Source organism: Pogona vitticeps, chromosome 6 (assembly GCF_051106095.1).
Source record: "Pogona vitticeps strain Pit_001003342236 chromosome 6, PviZW2.1, whole genome shotgun sequence".
Lineage (NCBI taxonomy): Eukaryota > Metazoa > Chordata > Lepidosauria > Squamata > Agamidae > Pogona > Pogona vitticeps.
This window is the reverse complement of record NC_135788.1, coordinates 104,567,593-104,588,548: the sequence shown is the minus strand read 5'-3', so window position 1 is coordinate 104,588,548 and position 20,956 is coordinate 104,567,593. Positions and strand designations below refer to the sequence as shown.

The 20,956-nt window shown below is 42.2% G+C and overlaps 1 protein-coding gene across 1 annotated transcript; it reads left to right on the top strand.

Moving 5' to 3' along the window:
• The first annotated feature begins 797 nt into the window (after positions 1-797).
• Positions 798-19,098, top strand: SBK2 (SH3 domain binding kinase family member 2). Its single transcript, XM_020807357.3, has 4 exons — positions 798-1,191; positions 14,621-14,795; positions 16,495-16,697; positions 16,974-19,098. The coding sequence occupies exons 1-4, from the start codon at positions 988-990 to the stop codon at positions 17,529-17,531; spliced, it is 1,140 nt and encodes a 379-aa protein (XP_020663016.3). The 5' UTR covers positions 798-987; the 3' UTR covers positions 17,532-19,098.
• The last annotated feature ends 1,858 nt before the right edge of the window (positions 19,099-20,956 follow it).

The following is a 20,956-nucleotide window of genomic DNA, read 5'->3' as shown; positions in this document are numbered from 1 at the left end:
ACAGGAACGTATTCTGGTAATTGAAGAGAGCCCAAGGGTCATTTAGGGGTCTTCAGTGATGAAACACTTAGCATATTTATTTATTTATTTATTTATTTATTTATTTATTTATTTATTTATTTATTTATTTATTTATTTATTTATTTATTTATTTATTTGTTTGTTTGTTTGTTTGTTTGTTTGTTTGTTTATTATATTTATACCCCGCCTGTCTAGTCATTTCGACCACTCTAGGCGGCTAGATACCAAGTTTTTTAAAAAAACAAAGAGGAGAAAGGATAGGCTGAAAAATGGTACTCAGTGCCCCCCCCTTGTGCGCATAGCACAAAACCCACCACCAAATGCCCCAAACCCAGCACTAATGCCCACTTGCAAGCAAACGGGTGCAGGCTCTTTCCCAACCAGCTATTGTACAAGAGAAGACAGGAGATGGGAAATGAGAAGCAACCAGACCAAAAAGGAGTGATCTAATGTCAACATGTAGTTGACTAGATTGTAACTATAGCGGCTCCATGAGCGATTTCCATGTGAACGGGAGGAATGATCTAATCAACCCCCACTGTTCCAAACTGACCCAGACTTGATTGCTTCCTGTCACTAATGTTACCATACCCGCAGCTCCATCTTGTGAGGTAATCTACTACAGTAAAGACAGCACGGAGCGGAGGTGAAGTTGTGGGGTGCCGAAAGAGGGTCTCCGCTTTTCCCTCCTTCTTTGCCTTTTCCTCCCTCCCCCTATGCAGTGAATAGACATGGACACAGGATGTCACTGTATCACATTCACAGATTATAGCACAAAAGGTGGTGGGCAAGCCGGAGGAGCATGGGAAAGATAAAGGTGAAAGGCCACCAATGGCTCAGAAACAGGAGTCCAAACTCTTGCTAGGGGTTAGGTGTCTTGGCAGATGCCAGTGCCCGAAGCTGAACGCCATCGGCCGGAGCAGCCTGGCTGGTATGTTCAGGCTTTCATCTGTCCTGCAGAGATAGATGACACTCTCCCTTGCGCTCCTCCTTCCAAACTCCAGCTCCATAGGGTGTGTGGCACAAGAGACGAGGCGGAGCGTCACGCTTCAAGCGATAATGCCTGGCAGACACCCCAGCTGCAGTCTTACACAGTCTCACTTCAACAGCAGCAGAGGCAGGAGGGAAAGACTGGGCACCTCAGAGGTCTTTTGGCACAGCGGAGGACAGGTAAGTACCTTGCATAACCTCTGGTGCCAAGCCAGAGCAGTGAGGACCTGGGGGTGGGGGCAGAGGGCTCACGCATGTCAGGACCTGCACCTGTGCTGCAAAGAGGAAAGTCCTCACTGAACAATGTTAGAGGTCGATTTCAAAGAAACAGCTATGTGTTTGCTTGCAGCCTTGTGCGTCCAACATGTTATGCAAAGTTTCTAGGAAAATCAGCTGGAGGACTCTACTGCAGAGGCCAAAAGCAGAAGGCTGGGCTTATCTCTTGGTGAGAAACAATGCATACCATCAGCACCGAGTGCCAGCATACAGTGCACACTCTAGAAAGTGTCTCTGGCTTTTGTCCAGGCACTTGATATATGTATGAGGGATTGCAGCGTAGTGGCAAAAACGCACAGGGTCAGGCAGAGGAATGGTATAATGTGGAATTCCAGCAAAACCGGAGTCATTTTGCCCTGACTGCTATCCCCTTATACTGGTCCTGTTTATTATGACACAAATGGATGATGCAGTGTGATGTCACTGAATTATGTATTTTTCTCCTGTAGCCTCACATAGTTGGCTGTTAGTGGCAGAGCTGCTGCCACGTATTATGTCCTGTGACACATTACTGAGAGAAGGGTGGACATGCATGAAGAGCAATGAGAACTTTGGCTTCTTGGAGTGTGTAACCCCCCCCCACACACACACACTTTAAGATTGCTGAGAAAAGATGTTGGGAGTTTGGGAATAACACATGATGCTTTGTAGGGAATTTTCCTCATATCCACAATGAAAATTGGATTTGCCTTTGTCTAGAATATGGCTCAGACTGAGGGTAGGATACAGAAATACTTGCAGATAGGAGTGGATGCATTTCCCCCCCTGCTGTAGGCAAGTCTAGCTTCTGCCCATCTTTGCATCTCAGATTACTTGTGGTGATGCTACTCAGGTTCTATGTTCAGTGGATGTTTTTGGTGGATGCTCCATGCTTGTAGAACTCCAGTTTCTTAGAGTTTTGGGACCTTTATCAGTGGGCTTGTTTTTAGTGGTCCGTGGCAAGCAAGAAGCAGCCAACCAGTACCATAGAGACTCAGTTTGTTAGACAGTCTCAAAAATTAGTAGTCATGACAGATAGGAGATTACTAGAAGGGTGAGACATTAGGAATTGAAACAACCAGATTTATACCAGGTAGTAGATCTGCTGTTTCCCTCTTGGTAAGAGCTATCTTCCACTTTCCTTTACAGTTTTCATAAACAGTTCTTATAATTCTGTAAGTCCAGTGTTCCTTAACCCCTGGAAAATATGTTTGCTTTAACCATTTCAACCAAGAGCCAAACTATCCATTACGGATAACATATCAGTAGAAACAGAAATGGTGTAGGTACTGGAAATGTCTAATTGTTACAGCAGAAGATTTGTACTTCTCCCATAGTTTAGAGGTACCCATGTTTTGCTTTGAGATTTGTCCTCAGGAGTTAAAGCACAGGCTTTGTTTGCAAGTACAGTATCATTGCTCTGTCACAAGAATCTAAAGGAATCATGTTTCAGAAATATGTTTTCAGCTTCGAATTATGTTTTGTATAGTAATCTATATTTTGGCCCTGAATTAGTTCTTCCATCTGGATGTATTTATTTCCTCTCTTTCCTCATAGAGGTAGAAACAAATACAAAAGAAAACAAACAAAAAGCTGGGGGGAAGGGAAATTTACGGCATCAGTTCCCCTCACATTTGATTCTCTCAGAAAGCATCAGGTTGTGGGCAGAGTAGTTGCAAGAATTTGTTTTCAGTGCTGGGAATTGAGGAACCAATCTCCCTACAAATTCCTCAGTTAGATCATTTGATCAGAATATGTTTAGAGGTGAGGGGAAACTGAAGCTTGCTGACTGTGACCCTGTATAACCTAAGGGCTTATTCCTGGTCCATAGGGCATCTGGGCATTCTTATCAAGAAGGGGCTGCAAACATCACTAATTAACTTTTCCTGCTCCTTACTGCAGCTGTAAGCTGTAGCTACTGTAGAAAAGATAGCCAAGTGTAAGGTTGTGTCACTGGAGACCAAGATCATCTGCGTTCTTATCTTTCCGATCGCCATGTATGGGCGTGAAAGATGGACAATTAAGAAAGCTGACAGGGAAAAATTGATTTGTTTGAAATATGGTGCTGGAGGAGACCTTTGAAAATACTGCCAGAAAGATGAACAGGTGGGTCCTTGAGAAAATCAAGCCTGAACTATCGCTGGAAGCAAAAATGATGAAACTGAGGCTGTCCTACTTTGGGCACATTATGTGAAGGTAGGATTCTCTGGAAAAGCCAATAATGCTAGGAAAGGTAGAAGGCAGGAGGAAATGAGGAAGACCAAGTACAAGATGGACTGGCTTCCTAAAGGAAGCCACAGGCTTATGTTTACAAGAGCTGAACAGGGCAGCTGAGGATAGGACATTTTAGAGACCACTCATTCATAGAGCCACCATAAGTCAGAGACGGATTGACAGCATGTGACAACAAACTGTAGTTAATCAGGACCCTTGGGCACCTTTTGGCTCTTTAGTGTCAAGAAGGGACTCTTTCTTTCTTTATATCAGAACATTGCGCACTTTAAAAATTATGGACATGTCTGAAATATACATAAAATTGAAAACATATTAAATATTAAAATAAGAAGACTATTTGAAAACAAATTAAATATTAAAATAAGAAGACTATTTTTGACCAAAGTGGGTTACTTCAATTGCGTTATATCGGCTCTTACCTCGGGAGTGAACTCTTTTGATATTAGTTGTCTGGAGAGACCTTGTCAGAGTGAGCTTCTGAGATTTGGCCTCCCTGGCATAAAGTGGAAATAACGTGAATTCAACTTAATTGTGAAGAAACAACATCCAGAATGATTATTAGGAAGTAAATAGAGCTTTGCTTTGGGTGAAGACCACCAGCCATGCTAGAGGCCTCTAATGCGTCCATAGACTTTGCAAATTTCTGCAGTGGCAGATAGATTGTTTCCCCCCCCCCCTTATTCCTCTGAGCATGCTCTTGCAGTTATAATGAGTTCCCAAACTGTTTTCTCATTTACTGGAAAAAAAGAGAAGAAATTGGGAAGGCTGGCATGTCTTTCCTTACTTTTAGTCATTTGACATTTAACTTGCTCCGCTGTGGTTTTTAATCTGTATCCTTTCCATTTTAATGGTTTTTAACCAATACTTTGCTTGATTTCTATGGTTTTACAATGGGGCCGACTTATGAGAGTTTATTACGGTTTTCGCTAAATGTTGGTTCCATATGCTTTGATTTCTTTTTAAAACTTTGAGTGCTATCTTTTAGAGGAAAGGTGGGTTATAAATGTAATAAATCGATAAAGAAATTTGCCAGTGGAGAATGCATAAAATATGCTTCCCCCGTTGCATTAATAACACTTACCATTCTTAGGGCTACAATTTAGGAAGAAAAGAATAATTAATACCAGTAGTACTGGTATGGGCGGCAAATAGTATGAGGAGAATGGCGTCTAGCAGATGAATGACTGATCTCCCATCCCAAGACATTCCTTGTGCTCAGATTTTCAGGACATTTACCTCCTCCTGGAAAAGTATCTTGTGGCACCTTAAAAGACTTACACGTTTTAATTGTATGATCTTTCGTAGCCCATTTTTTGACATCTCATCCCTTCATGGTCAGTTAGCAAGCACGAACCCAAGATGTGCAAAGAGGAATAGAACCTCTATGCCCTTTGGAAATAACAAGAACCAAGCTGTAACTTTTTACAATGGGCCATTGGTAGTACCTTTTTCTAGTACCCCTTCTTTTTGGGACATAAAAGCTGCAGTGTGATAAATAAGGACTGCAGAGAGAGTTTTGCGAAGCTTTATTTCAACAAGTTTGCAAAGGCGGTTGGAGGGAGGTATAGAATGGATGGCTCTCGTCTAGCAAGTTAGGACCGCTCCTAAATAGCTTTTCCTTATTTGCCAATAATATTTCATTTGGGCGGAACTAATGAGAATGAAGACCTTTGGTTGGGCGATCGGATTTCAAAGCAGGAGGGTAAGGCAATAAGCTCACGGTCCAGATGACCCTATCCATTCAAAATGGGCCCATCTGCTGAATCCTTGTCTGTCTTATTGGAATACTTGCTGAGGAGAAGACAAATTTGATAGGACTGGAGGCATGCTGTGCACGCACACACAGATTCAGTGTGGTTATGTGTCCTAGTTTATAGAGAACAGTCTTTTATTTGAAGAGTTATTGTGAGGTGGCCCTCTATTTGAAGGCATCTTCCAGCCAATGGTCCATCTTACCTATGTTCTGGTTAGAGATAAATACCCAAAAGAAGGGAAAGCAGAGCGGGTCATGGTGTTCTTCCTTGACTAGATAGTGAGATGTACTGTTATTCCTACTTGAATGAAATGCAGATCTCTATATGCAAATAATTACTATATGAAAAAGTTCTAGAAATCTGTGCCATCTTTTGTTCTTTTATGGATGGTCAGATGTCTTTTCTTTGATAATGTCTAAGTGACCACTTGTGCACAGCATAGCAGATTCAGCTGTGATTCAAATATTGTTTGAGCCAGGAAGCTGAAATTATCAAATGTCAAGAAATGGTTGCACACAGAGAGCTAACTGGGACTCTTACTGTGGCCAGTGATAATAATATCACTCAGTTACCATTCATAGGTGGACCATGACATTTTCCTGCTTGGGGCAGAACAAATGTGCATATGTGTGTGTATGCACATGTATACATGTACGCACACATGCATGCATTCACGCACGTACACACACACAAAAAGAGAGAGAGAGATGTAAATAAACATACATGGCATCTGAAGCCAACCATGTTCTTTTTGAGGCAGAAAATCTCACAAACATATTTCCCTATTTCTGGGAACAAAAACAAAGTAAATAATGGGTTGCTGCCTTGTCAAGACACCCAAAATCTGCTGCATGAAGTGGGTACCTCAGTCTGGCTTATGATAGTCAGGCTGCCTCACATAAAGTGTGAAATAAAGTAAGGTTTTTGCTGAAAAGAAGCTTTCCTCTTGTTGGAAGATAAAAATGTTACTCTAGTTACAGGAAGCCAGCTTTTGGCTAAAAATCAGGAAACAATTCTTGACTGTTAGAGCAGTACGACAATAGAGCCAATTACCTGAGGAGGTGGTGAACTTTCCAATGCTGGAGGAATCTGAGAAAAAAATTGGATAGCTATCTCTCAGATCTGTTTTCATTTGGATTCCTGCATTGAGCAGGGGGTTGGACTCGATGGCCTTATAGCCCCTTCATTATTCTATGATTCTATGAAATTGTGCTTTTTGGTCCAGTGCCTTCTGCACATGAAGTGAACTTGGGTGAGGTTTGCTGGGCTACCAAAAAAGCCTGTTTCACCATCCCAACCCTCCTTTAGACCCTCCTCTGAATCATCCAGAGAGGCCAATGGGGCTGCTTGTACATGTTCAGACCCAGCTAAACAATGACAACAAGGAATGGAAAGGCCAAGCCCTTTGGACTTTGCAACAGAAGAATATTCTGTGAAACCTTGGTCTCTGGTGCTTGTTTCGAAGCAGTCACAGTACCAGTGGAAGAGGAGCCGTCCTTCATCTGATATTGAAGTTTAGGGGACGGTCCAGCTGCAATAGCCTGCAGCAATGAAAGCATAGTGAGATTTAATATAACTTTTTTGGTTTGTTTCATGTTTCTGGGGCTTTAAGAACTTTCTGAGGTAGTATAATTCACCCTAATTATTTCTTTATCACATAAAAACTATTGTCCACCAAGAACCTCCTGATGAGTGAAGTAACTTATTGAGTAGAAATGGTAAAGAACAGAAAGTCTATACATATTTGGACATATTTTAAATGCCTGTTGCTCTCGTCCAAAGACATTTAAAATTTAGGCTGATGGGTTCCAAAACTAATTTATCAGCAAATTGGAGCTCTGATCCAATGACAAGTCTTGTAGCACCTTAAAGATGAACTGGCTTTATTTGGAATAATTGTTCATGGTTTGTATCCCACTTCCACAGATATTATGGGCTACAACACATAAAAGTCTACATAAAATAAACTCACTTGGTCTTTGAGGTGACACTAGACTCTTATGTCTAAGGAAGTGGAATTGTCCACAAAAACTCACATTAAAATATAGCAGTTAGTCCTTAAAGCACCAAAATGTTTTGTTTTCTTTAATTTTTAATTTTGTTTTTGCCAGATATGTTACACAGACCAACTTCTAAAACTAGACTGTTTGTTGGTTTCGCTGTTGTTGTTGCTGCTGCTGCTGCTGATGATGATGATCACAACAAAAGAATAGCAACAGCTATCACCCATTTGCACTGTATTTGCTTTTGTACTTATCAAAATGTCTAGCTCTAAGCAAGGGAGGGAAGAATGGACCCACCTCATGCCCTTTCTCTCTGACTCCAGAAGCTTGGAAACAGATCTCTAGCAGCTTCAGGAGCGTGACAATCCCATTTGCGCCCAAATCCCCATGAACTTTTCTAGTGCATAAGAGAGGCCTCTTGGCATGGAATCAGAAGACAAGCACTCAGGGAGCACCTAAGCAGGGGAGCTGAAGCAGACGACTATGCCCATCTTTGGTGGGGCATCAGAAACTTAACACAGAACATGACATCGAGCCCATCTCCTGTATGCCTAATAACTTAGACAGGAGTGAGACTCCACCAAAAGTGGTTATTCTTTTTTAAAAAAAGTTTTCTGAGTAGCATTCCAGGATTCCAGAGTCTGGCACAGCTCTGCAACCCGGACAATGTCCTGTAAGTGGAATTAGTTGGGCACATTGATATACTTTAGCTAACACTGTTAGTTCTGCTTTGCTAAATTTGGAATGATCTGGGGGAATGTGAAATGAGGAAGTGGGGAGGGAGAGACTAATCATGGAAAGCTGCGGTTCAAAGAATAGCAGAAACAATACTGATGCAGTCTATCTTAGAAAACCTGCAGTTCATACTGCCCAAGGGACTTTCAGCTCATCCACACTGCTCATGAGAACAGCTAGTTCCTGTAGCACCATGTAATCAGCATGTGAGACTTCCCACATCTGGCATACAATTGGGTAGGATAACGACTATATGGCCCTTTCCAAGGGTAACAGGATTTACCCCTGATCATCTGCAGAGTGCTTTTAATATTCTTCATATCTTCTGTATTGGTTGATGTAAGAGATGGTCAATTCAATGCTTTTAAGGCACATAGTCTGCCCATACCTATAGTTTGCATATTGATGTATGGAAAATATATGATAACTGCATAGTGGAAAATAATAGCGTTTGCCTCTTATATGGGGATCAGATTAACTCACATTTATTGCATGTGCGTGCAGATAACAACCAAGATATTTGCTTTCTTGGCAATTGCAACTTCCTTCTGCAGTGAGATTCTTGCCAGGACATTAAAAGTCCAGCTGGGTGTCAATCCAAGGATTACATCCTGAAGTCATGATAAATAATGTTGAACAAGGGACACCTTTCATGCCACCCGAAAGGATGAATTCCTTGGAATTCATTAAATGCTGAAGATAGGCAGAATAGTTGTATACCAGATGCAAGCAGACTGTGCATTATGATGCTATTATCACAGGATAATCACAGGAATGCTTCAGCATCCAAGCCTCCCAGTCCACATGCCCACCAGATTAATCTAGCTGCGTGAATGAGTTAAGCTACAATTAGGGCTGAAGTGTCGATCCAATCAATTAACATGCTTAGACTGACTGAAAAGGTGTCTCTCATTAATCAGGCAGCAGGCTTAAAAATGGTATACATACTTAACAGCTCATGGCAAGTGTTCTTTTGAAAGAGGCATTCTTATTTTGAGTGAAAGAAAAAGGCCTTTTCTGTGACCCACAGAGTATCTGACTAGATGATACACTGAACACGTATTTAGAAGGGGTTTTCCCCTCAAGTGGGGAACGTGTTTTACCTCACCCACCTATCTTGAACTTAGTGTGCTTAATTTTGCTGTTGGGTATTAGAAGGCAAACATAGACATAATTCGCAGATCTGATTAATAATTTGCATTATTTGCATCGTGGGAGGAGAAAGAATTAATCTGAAAGAATACATGTTCCCATTGAGATCTAGTTTAGCCCCACATGCATAATTGAAAATGAATCAACTAAAGGTTTCATTTATTTGGGCAATGGTACTGAACTGGAAGAAGTTCTCTCCTTCCTCCTTGGTACCGTCTTCTTTTTTCAAAGAATCAAGCCTGAGATATGTTCCAAATGGGAGGTGAATGGTGCTAGTATGTAAAAGAAGGAGCTTGGAATTGAAGCTTGCAAATGTGAAAGCTTTAGAGACAAAGAGTGAACAAAACATGTCGACCAACCTTAAATTTGTGCTTTGTGATTGCACCAAGTTCACGCTGCCCTCTCTGCCTCTACTGATTTGGGGGGAAAGGGTGCAAGGCATGCGTGCTTCTTTGTTCCAAGGTCACTGAAAGGTTTTCTGCGTATGTAGACACCCTGGGGAGTTGCGGGGGAGGCAGAGAAGGAAGGGCACGGGCAAGGTTTCATCCTAGGGGCCTCTGTGGCAGCTTACAGGGTTGGGTCTATTTATTGCTGGAGCCCAAGAGAGACCACATAGTGAGGATGATGCGTCATTTACTGCCATGTGTTCAGGAAAGGGGCGGAGGCAGAATACATCAGTTCTATTTCTCCCTTGTCCTGCAAAGGGGACCCACAAATGGCTGCAGGTTCTATATATCCACTGCAAAGGGTATCACCCCCTTGCAGACAGAAAGCAAAACAAAACAACCCCTTCCAGTCTTGAGTCAGGGCATGGTTACACTGCTAATTTGTATCAGCTTTAGCTCTAATGTATTTTAAATTGATTTTTTTAGTCATGCAGTTTTTTGTATCACTGTGTGCGTACACTTTGCTCTCATATAAAGTAGGGGCAAAAAAACCCTTCGGGAAACTACACGTGAAATTTAAAATCCTTTCATTCATCGGCATGTTTGCAGACCATGCGGTTTCCCCTTGTCATTGATCTTGGCACATTGCCAATGATTGGAACCTTACCTTCCCATTTATTTTCAATGTTGTGCAATATTTCTTCAGTTTTCAGGCATCCTTTGGTATGCACATAGTTCTCTGTATTTTTTTTTTAAAGTAAAGTGACTTAGCGAAACAGTGATGTTCCATCAGAAACCCATGACCACCCAAAAAGGCAGCATTTAATACAACAGTGGCTTTCACCTTGCCCGAAATGATTCATGAAGAATCAATGTGTTAAATTAAAATGCCCCTGCTGGGCTCTTAAAACAAACTTTGATTTGAGGTGAAAGAAAGAAAGAAAGAAAGAAAGAAAGAAAGAAAGAAAGAAAGAAAGAAAGAAAGAAAGAAAGAAAGAAAGAAAGAAAGAAAGAAAGAAAGAAAAGATAAGAAAAGATAAGAAAAGAAAAGAAAAGAAAAGGAAAGAAAAAAAGAGCAGGCTTCACCATGTGTCATGTAGTCAGGATTTTTCAAGCCATTTTTAATATGCAAAACCTGATTCAAAAGCAGTTCTTATTGTCAGTGCAATGGCACACTTAGTAAAGGAGAAATGAATTTTTATTTTTATTTCTTTACCTTCAAAACCTACCTAAGGCTTAGGACAGGAGATATTTTTTACTTCATAATCAATACACAGCACGGGAATAGCCCCCCTGCATTCTAAAAGAGGATGCATGGGGAAAACAGAAACATTTAGGACCCAGGGTAAAAAAAAAATACAAAACATGTGCACAATTAATTCTTTGGCAGACCACTCCCAGTATGGCAATGGCCATACTAGCTGGAGAATTCTGGGAACTGCATTAAGTCACTTTTAGAAATTAACAGTGGAAAATAGGAGGGCCTGGTGTGCTCTGATCCATGGTTTCACGGAGAGTTGGACACGACTTAATGACTAAACAACAAGAAATTAACTTGAATAATTAGACTTTTCCAAATTTAGCAATGCGATTGTACCTCACTGACAGTTTCATTACACTCCTATGGGAAGTGGTATGCATGTCAAAATATTTTATCTACAATATTTCACCAACATAATTGTATAACAAAGAACAATGGAATGAAAGAGCTTCTGTACAAATTTGTATCTGGACCCTCTGGACCCTAGCACAGCTGATAAGCCTTTGGATATCCAGTGGTTACTGGACTCCCCTCTTCCTATTAGTCTTTATCCATCCAATCAATGATGAGAGATGGTGAGAATAGTAGTTAATCAGTGTCTAGAAGACCAAAGATATCCCAGCTCAGTTCTAGAGATTCAGAAGGTGGAAATAAACCATGAAAATTTTTGCTCTAATTAGATACCCTGTTTCCCAAAAAATAAGACCTAACCTGAAAATAAGCCCTAGCATGATTTTTCAGGATGCCCACAATATAAGCCCTACCCCCAAAATAAGCCCCAGTTAAGTGAAACCCCACCCTCCACCATTGTGCAGCAATCAGAAGAAGATGACACGACTGTAGAATAAAACATCCCGTGAAAATAAGCCCTAATGTGTTTTTATGGAGCAAAAATTCATATCAGACCCTGTCTTATTTTCAGGGAAACATGGAAGTAACCATTTTGGGGATGACTGGAGGGAATGGCATCAGAGAAAATTAGAGAAACAAGTCTGCTTCTACAACTCCACTTGCATGATCCTAAATCCAGATCCAATCCACTGTTATTTCCTATGTAACCCAATCCCCCACGTGGTGTCTTTTCACTTGTCCGCAAAAAAAGGAAGAGGTTTGGTGTGTGCAAAGTGTTCTCATTACGGAGAAGCCCCTGTAAAATCCTTGACGGTCCTCATTGGCAAGGAGAATAGTGTAGCAGTTCCTCTTCTTCCACAGGTGGAAGAGCCAGTGAGGGTTTACATCCTGATTCTTGCCTGACTCTGATGTTTTAGGAGCCTGCTCAATGCCAGAATCTACCAAGACACTTTACTGCCTGTGGGGCTCCTCCCATTCAAGGTGCACAATGCCCAAGGTAGGCAAAACATCTTGACATATAGGGCAAAAAACCACAGTAGCCTGGCAGTTAAAAGACAACCAAAACAAAGCAAGCAAGGAAATAATGCCCAGTAGACACAGGAGCTTTGTATTTGTATCCCAGGGGTACAGATGTGAAACTCAGCATGGGAGGTGGTCCATTCCTGCCCCCTAGAACCAGCCTGGTCCACTCCAAGCTTCTCACAGTGTGCACATAAGACAGTGGCAACATTGCACCAATTGTGGATGTAGTCTCACGGGCACTGCCTTGCCTCTCCCCTCAGCTGAATGCTCAGCAGCTGAGCAGGGAGACTCATCTTCCCACCTCCTTGTCAGAGTGGTTGGCAATGGGGAGAGGTGGGACAGCACCAGTGGGACTAGGTTCATGATTGGTGCAGTATTGCCACTGTCTGATGTGCAGGCTGCGAGGAGCAGAGAGTGGACCAGGTTGGTTCTGAGGAAGCCAGAATACAATGTTGGGGCACCTGTGGTGAGGAGTTTCATATTCATATCCTCTGGGATCAGCATATAAAGCTCCCATGTCTACTGGCCAGTTTGCAATTTTTCACGACAGCAAAAATTTGCTATGAGCTATGTAACAAATTGACCTTGTTTAGTGGCTCTTTTATGTGCATTCAGGAATGGACTGGAGAGTGCAGGGTGGAATATAGGATGCCGTCAACAACAAGAGGAACTGCCATATGGAAGAAATTGGTTCCAGCTCGTTTCCCTTCTGCTTCCCATTTAAATAGGAACTCTCCATGTCCCATAAAACATTTCACACATGCTGGGAAAAGACATAAGACTGACAGTAGATCCATGCCTCGGAAGCAAAAGGTTGACTCCTTAAGATGTGGAGTATGTGTATCAAAATAATAACACAGACAGACAGCTGAGATCTGCTCTGAAAGCCAGAAACTGGTAGCAACATGCCTGGAAAAAGGAGAAAATCAAACCTCTCTCCCCATATTTTTTCGAAATTTAGAAATGGAAAAAGAACAAGCAGAAATCAACAAACGGAGCAACAGATTATGACAGGATATGTATGTGTGTATGGTGATAGAGCTTTTGAAACCTACAGGACATCTAGAATTGCAACGGAAAAGATGTAATATTGGAAGCCGGCCCCCGCCCCAAAAGTTTTGTGGTGGAGCAAAGCGGTGAAACCAATGTCAGGATTCTTCTACATCGAGAATGATATCTATTCACCTAAGAGGTATAGATTTTTTTACAGGGGGAGAGAATGAGTTCATCCCCTTTTATGATTCCTGATGCCATCCAGTTTCATTTCTGCCCCCTCCAGCTGGACAGCAGGACAACCGAAGAAGACTTCAGAGATGTTGTTGAAAGAATGTGGGTTCTTTTCAGCTGCCTCATCTTCCTATTTTTTTGGGGGGGGGGCATCTAACACTGCCTCAGAAATGTGGCTTGCAATGAAAAATAAATGGTGCTCAGCATGGAATCTGACTGTTTTGTTGCTGAAAGTTGCATGAACATTGATGCAGGTCTCTAGAGATTTAAGTTCTACCTTTTATTGGGAATCACCCCAGACTTTGCCACTGCAGTTGAAAACCCTCACAAAAAATACCTTTTAAGTTCTTGCACGGTGTTTTTACCTTGTATGTACATACTGGGTTGATATATTGGGTCTGGAGGGAGGGCAGCTCCAATCTCCTGATGCCACGTCTATGAAAGGTCAATTCATAACTTTTGTTCCTCCATTGTCTTGCGCACACCGTGAACGTCCCTTGAATTTCCCCACAGGAAGACAGGATCACACAGAACTCCCATCCATTCCACAAGATTTGATACAGCTTAAGCCAGTACTGCTCTTCACTGGTGGAACTGTGCAACGCATGAAACTTTCTGTCAATGAGACACAAAGTTTTTTTGCTTTCCCTTTTTCATTTTCATTTTTATCTGTCTTGCACGCAATTACTATATTCGGTTTAGTGTCAAGGATCTGAAGAGTTAGTTTGTTGTGGGTTTTTCGGACTCTTTGGCCGTGTTCTGAAGGTTGTTCTTCCTAACATTTCGCCAGTCTCTGTAGCCGGCATCTTCAGAGGACAGTGCTTCAGAGAGCACAGAGTGCTGTCCTCTGAAGATGCCGGCCACAGAGACTGGCGACATGTTAGGAAGAACAACCTTCAGTACATGGCCAAAGAGTCCGAAAAACCCACAACAACCATTAGATCCCGGCTGTGAAAGCCTTCGCGAATACAGCTAGTTTCTTGTTTTCCTAACGACTAGCAGACTACCTCAATATCCAACTACTATAAAATTTGGATTTGTGATGCTTCTTTGTTTCTTCATTCATGAATTAGAACAGAAATGCTGCCATCGTTCCAGGTTATATCAGATTCTGAGAACTGCCATGAGTTTTATTCCATCGAAAACAATTTTATTGGCCTGAATTCTGCCATGCTTTCACTGTGCAATACAATTCATTTCAGCTATATTCTTTTGGATTTCTTATAGGATTTCGTCATGGATCTGACCTTGGGCATGGAGGCCCAGGCTCTCCTAGAAGACATGTTGGAGATTACGGCCCAGAATCTGGTGCACATGGAGGTGACTGAGCACTACAAAATCATCAAGGAACTGGGGAAAGGGAAATATGGGCAGGTGGTTCTGGTGACTCATAGAAAGAGAGGTAAGGATTAAAGGCTTTATGTGGTCTGGCAACTGCATCCAAGAGATCCATCTCGATAACTGGCCATATGAAGGACAAGAATAAGACTGAACACTGAAAATAAAATCAGTGACTGGGAAATTTGGGGTTTTTAGATGTTTCTGTGTTTAGATGTCTTCATGGACAGGTTTAGAGAGAATTAGACAAAAATTAGATTGGAATCTTAGGGCCTGGTTACATAAAAAAACAACCATGTTTTTGAACTGGGTTTACCAGGTTTGAAATTGATTTTAAAAATGCAAACTACGTGATGCTTAGGGAAGTAAAGATTTTCCCCCCCTCGAAACATGTTTTTTTAAATGGAAAGTGAGGTATTTCACTTGACTGTGTGAAGGTCATTTATGTTGAATTGTTTGTGAAATTGATTTATTCTGAGTCATTTTGGCATATGTGAATGCCTCTGTCAGCATGAATGGTGTCTGTTGAGTTTTTCAAGTAATAGATGCCAGGATTAGGGGTTTTACCTTCCTTCTTGCCACCAATGCCCCCTCTCCACCACCCCCAGTGTGTGTTTCCATCTCCATGCATGTGTGTTGAGCTGCAAGGAAACCTGTTTTAATTTTATTTTTCTATCTGTCACACTGAACCAGCGCTATGCCAGATTGCAAGAAATAAACATTAAAAACAACACCACAGCAGCAGTGGCTAGTGGCTGTGAGAGCCAGTGAGTGCAAGGGCATGTGGACATAGGATAAAGCCTCAAATGCAAGGATTCTAAAAAGCCCATGTATTCCCCTCGACCAATATACAACATAGTTTAAAAATGGATTAAAAGTTCTTCCAAGAGGACACACACACCAACCCCCAAACCAAGTGACTGCCACGTGACTTTAAACCCACTTCAAAACCCCGATCCATCTTTTGATTTACCTTTATAGCGTAACTGTGCCCCAACTTTCTCTTTATTGCAGGTCAATGCTGAGAAGTGATATAATGGTACAATATAGGACATATTTAGTAGGAGTGGAAAGAACTGTACTTGTGCAGTGCAGGAAGAGTAGATATGTTAAATATAAGTTGGAATTGAAATATAAAATGACAATTGATTTCTGAACAAAAACTGAGTCAGAAAAAAAAGAAATAAAATAATAGAAACACAGCAGTAATGGAAAGACTTTTTTGGTTTCATATAGGCTTTACAGCTTCTGCTATCGACTGCTGATATGTAGTTTTTATTGTTTGTGACTGACAATCTTATTCCACTGTGCAAACTATTATTACTAACAATGTGCCTTTGGTTTTAAAAAATAATGTCAACTGATTCTATGGATTCTGTGGGCCAACTTTGTTAATTGGTTTTTGGAGCCTTGTGGCACAGTGGTTAAACTGCTGTACTGCAGCCAAAACTGTGCTCACGACCTGGGGGTTCCATCCCTGACGCTATTCAAGCTGAGACCACAGAACTAAGACAGCAAAAATCACAATCAAATTCATTTAAAAAACCCCACCATTCCCTGCTTACATGTTTGCAATTCAGCATTATGGAGATTTTACACCATGTATTTTCACTGTGAGAGGTGAAATCGGTTCCTTATTTTCAGACTCTTTGAGGAAGATAATCAAGACTCGTCGAATTCAATGTTTGTCTGTTGACTAAGTACATTTACTGATATCGTGGACGGTCACCTCTCAATGTTGTGTTTCTCCGAATCTCCTGCAGGGACGCCCATGGCTCTCAAGTTGTTACCAAAGGCTAGCACCAAGCTGCAGAATTTCTTGTATGAGTATTGTGTGGCCCTTTCACTCTCTACACACCCTGCCATCGTCGGGATGTTTGGCATTGCCATAGAATCCAGCCAGCACTATGGCTTTCTCTATGAGGCAGCCCTGCACAGAGACCTTATCTCTATCATCAAGCCCAAGGTATGATGGGGAGGGGCAGGAAAAAAAGGGGGGGTTAAAACAAAACCTGTAGGGCAGGGACTCATGATACTTTATTTTCTGTATCATAGTTTGGACTGCTTTGGTGACTTCATGCATAGGCAGGGAAAGTCACCTCCAGTTTTAATGCCTATTGAGACCTGCTGTTTTGTTAAAGATCACAAAGGGAGGGAGAGATTTCAGTGGGGGAATCTAAAAGACAACAGGCAAGCAAGCAACTCTTATTATTATTTAAATACTATTCTCTTATCTCACCAGGCTGGCATCCCTGAGCCAGCAGCTAAGCTCTGTGCCAAGCAGCTGGTGAGCGCTCTGGACTTCATCCACAGCCGGGGCCTTGTGTACCGAGATGTCAAGCCGGAGAACATCCTTCTTTTCGACCGCCATTGCCGCTGCATCAAACTGACAGATTTCGGCCTGACTCGACCCCAGGGCACCCTGCTGCGTCTGGTGGCTGGGATCATCCCCTACACGGCGCCGGAGTTGAGCCGTGGCACGGGCGACACCCCTGGCCTGCCCATTGATGCCAGCCTGGATGCTTGGGCCCTCGGGGTCCTGATCTTCTGCCTGCTCACTGGCTACTTCCCTTGGGAGAAGACTGTACCTGAGGATTCTTTCTTTGAGGACTTTGTGGAATGGCAACAGTCTGGCTTGGAGGAAGACCTGCCATTTCATTGGCGCCCACTCTCTCGCGACGCTGTTGCCATGTTACAGAGCCTCCTGGCTCTGGAGCCTTTAAAGCGTGGCCCTGTACGTCGGGTGCTCAACTACCTTGACCGGCCATGGAGAGCAGAAGTGGCTCCCACAAAGCCCTAATGATGATCTAATAGAGCTGGAAGGAATTTGAAGACATGTGGGGTGGGGTGGGGGACAAAGGAAACAGTAACAAGCAATTTTTCCAAATGTAGAGGTGGGGAGGGGAATGTGTGTCTTCAGATATTGCTAGATTACGTACACCTCCCAACACAGCCAATGCTACGAGATGAAGGGAGCTGGTGTCCAGAACAATTGATGGGGAACACGTTCTCCGTCTCTGTCCTAATGCAAAGCTGCCAGCAGAAATTCAGATTTCTACAAACTCCCTTTGATTAATTTACAACATTTTGGTTTTTAACTCTCCCCAAACAGTATGGGTGGCACATTTCTAGAAGCAACCACGAAGTCACTTCTGATGTTTCAAAATATTTTTTCTCTCTCAGTTAAAAGAAGGTTCTGGGAAAATTGTGGAGTCATGGAGAATTCTGCCCGCAGAAGATTAGAAATGTATGGTTCTCCCTTTGCTTTTTACAAATGTTGCTGTTATTGTAAAAATGTACTGCATTCTCTAATATACATGCTGGTGAACACAGAAAGGAAGAAAATGGGTGAAAAAATAACTAGTTCATTGGGTAATTTGATATTCAAGAATATTGGCTTCATTTATATAACCGAGATGTAATATTTCCTAAAAGTTTAAAGTGCCACTTAAAAATCAAAATTAAAGTTTGAAATTTTAAATTCAAATTTTGAATATTTGCCAGATTTTGAATTGTTATAAGGCCTTGTTTTAGTTCTACAAGACAGGCCTATCAAAGTGGCCCTCTCATATAGCACATTCTGTTCACCAGCTATAAAAACCTGCCTGATATTGGAAGCAGCCAGCTGTGTGATAGTACTCCAAAAAAACAACAACACATGAGCCATTTTCTTGTGCTATTTTCTTTACCAGAGTACTTTTCCCAAATATCTCATCAGTAGACTTTATTTTTTTCCTAGTCTCCACATTGTTTTTAACATGATAAAGTTACAACTGCATGATTTTTCACCCATCTTTGATTATGCTCAAATGTTTCTTTTGAATGGCACCTTCCTTTTACACGGAATACCCACTTGGGTGCTATCAACCTCATCTGCAACCTACTTTCCCTTCTAAAGAGCCTGCTTCTCCAAAATATGGCATCTCTGACCAAACACCTTTAATTATCTTGCAGAGAAATTTCACTGCCAGATTTGAAGATGGTTCCCTCAATTTTTTGCTGAGAGCAAGATAATGCAGGAATCATGTCCCTAACCTGTTACACATAGAATCATAGAATAGTGAAGTTGGAAGGGGGCTATAAGGCCATCAAGCCAAACCCCTTCTTAATGCAGGAATATAAATCAAAGGATATTTGCCAGATGGTTGTCTAAGTTTCTCTTGAATGCCTCCAGTGTTGGACTACTCACCACCTCTCAAGGTAACTGGTTCCAATATCTTACTGCGCTAACCGTTTTTCCTGATATTCAGTTGAAATCTGGCTTCCTGTAACTTGAGCCCATTGTTGCATGTCCTGCACTCTGGGATGACTGAGAACAGATCCTGCCCCTCCTCTGTATGACAGCTTTTAAAGAATTTGAAAAGTGTTATCACATGACCCGTCTTTTTTATTCTCAAGGCTAAATATGCCCAATTCTTTCAGTCTTTCCTCATAGGGCTTGGATTCCAGCCCCCTGATTATCTTTGTTGCCCTCCTCTGAACTTCTTCCAATTTGTCAGCATCCTTCTTGAAGTGTGGTGTCTAGAACTGGACACAATAATCAAGGTGAGGCCTAACCATTGCTGAATAGAGGGGAACTTGCACCTTGCGGGATTTGGAAACTATACTTCTGTTAATACTGCCTAAAATAGCATTTGCCTTTTTTGTAACCACTCTTGGCTCATATTCAGCCTGTGATCTATGACAATCCCAAGATCCTTCTCGCTTGTAGTATTGCTCAGCGAGGTATCCCCCATCTTGTAACTGTGCATTTGGTTTCTTTTTCCATGGTGCAGTTCTTTGCACTTATCCCTGTTGAATTTCATTCTGTTGTTTTAAGCCCAGTGTTCCAGCTTATCAAGATTGTTTCTGCCTTGCAGAGTATTACCTATTCCACCCCATTTTCTGTCATCCGCAAATGTGAGAAGCATTCCGTGCACTCCTTCATCCAAGTCATTAATAAAAATGTTGAAGAGCACCAGACCCAGGACTGAGCCTTGAGGTACCCCACTTGTTACTTCCTCCCAGTTGGAGAAGGAACCATTAATCATCACCCTGTGTAGGTGACTCTGTAACCCAATGGCCCCAACCATTTTGGAACTGTGCACTGGTTGGGGGGTGGGGTCTGTGTGTGGGGGAGCGGGGGCACCCATCGTGCTCACGGGTGGGCGTGGCATGCTTGCTCGCATGCACGGCTGGGCATGGCATGCTCATGGTTGAGTGGGGTGCGCACGCATGCACTCAAGCACGCCATCTCCCTGTGAGAGCACCATGCCCAGCCATGAACACACCCACTCACTCATGCATGCATGCCAGCGCACCACACCCACCATGCGTACGTGCAGCAGGAGACCTGTCTCCATGGCCTAGTCCTGCGAAGCCCACAGACCGGGGGTTGGAGACCCCTTCTGTACGCAATTGTGTATCCATCTGATACTTTATCCAGCACAACAACTAGTTGCTCGTCATGATATCATGGGGCACTTTGTCAAAAGCTTTGCTGAAGTCAAGATATGTCTACAGCATTCCCTCTATCAGGGAAGTTACCCGATCAAAAAATAAGATCAGATTAGTCTGCCAGGATTTATTCTTGACAAATCTGTATTGGCTTCTAGTTATTACTGCATTGTTTTCTAGGTGCTTGCATAGTGACTGTTTTATAATTTGTTCCAGAATTTTCCCTGGGATTGGTGTCAGGCTGACTGGCCTGTAGTTCCCAGGTTCCTATTTTTTGCCCTTTTTGAAGATAGGGACAAAATTAGCCTTCTTCCAGTCATCTGGCGCCTCACCCATTTCCCATGATTTCAAGAATATACGTAATGGACAGTGGTTCTGAGAGTTCTTCAGTCAATTCCTACAGTACTTTTAGATGCAGTTCATGTGGCCCTGGAGATCTGAATTTGTTCAGGTTCATAGTCCAACCTTCCGCCTGTGCCTTCAGTGCCCTATGTCCTTACTATGAAATGTAGGGAACATAAAATCAGAAGGGGTCTAGAACAAAAGCTGTTGACCATACTTCATAAGATATTGACTGTATTGCTCCCACCTTAAATGTCTGCTAGAAGTTTTATTGTTGTTGTTTCCCAGTAAATACCGTGTTTCCCTGAAAATAAGACAGGGTGTTATATTCATTTTTGCTCCAAAAATGCATTAGGGCTTATTTTCAGGGGATGTTTTTTTTCATGTACATCTACATTTATTGAAATACAGTCATGTCATCTTCTTCTGGTTGCTTCACAAGGGTGG

Bases quoted from the DNA above. Each gene is read 5' to 3' on its own strand.
- SBK2 (XM_020807357.3), top strand. From the start codon at position 988: ATGACACTCTCCCTTGCGCTCCTCCTTCCAAACTCCAGCTCCATAGGG. The intron at 1,192-14,620 runs GTAAGTACCTTG...GATTTCTTATAG, and splicing joins TTTGGCACAGCGGAGGACAG to GATTTCGTCATGGATCTGAC. The intron at 14,796-16,494 runs GTAAGGATTAAA...AATCTCCTGCAG, and splicing joins GGTGACTCATAGAAAGAGAG to GGACGCCCATGGCTCTCAAG.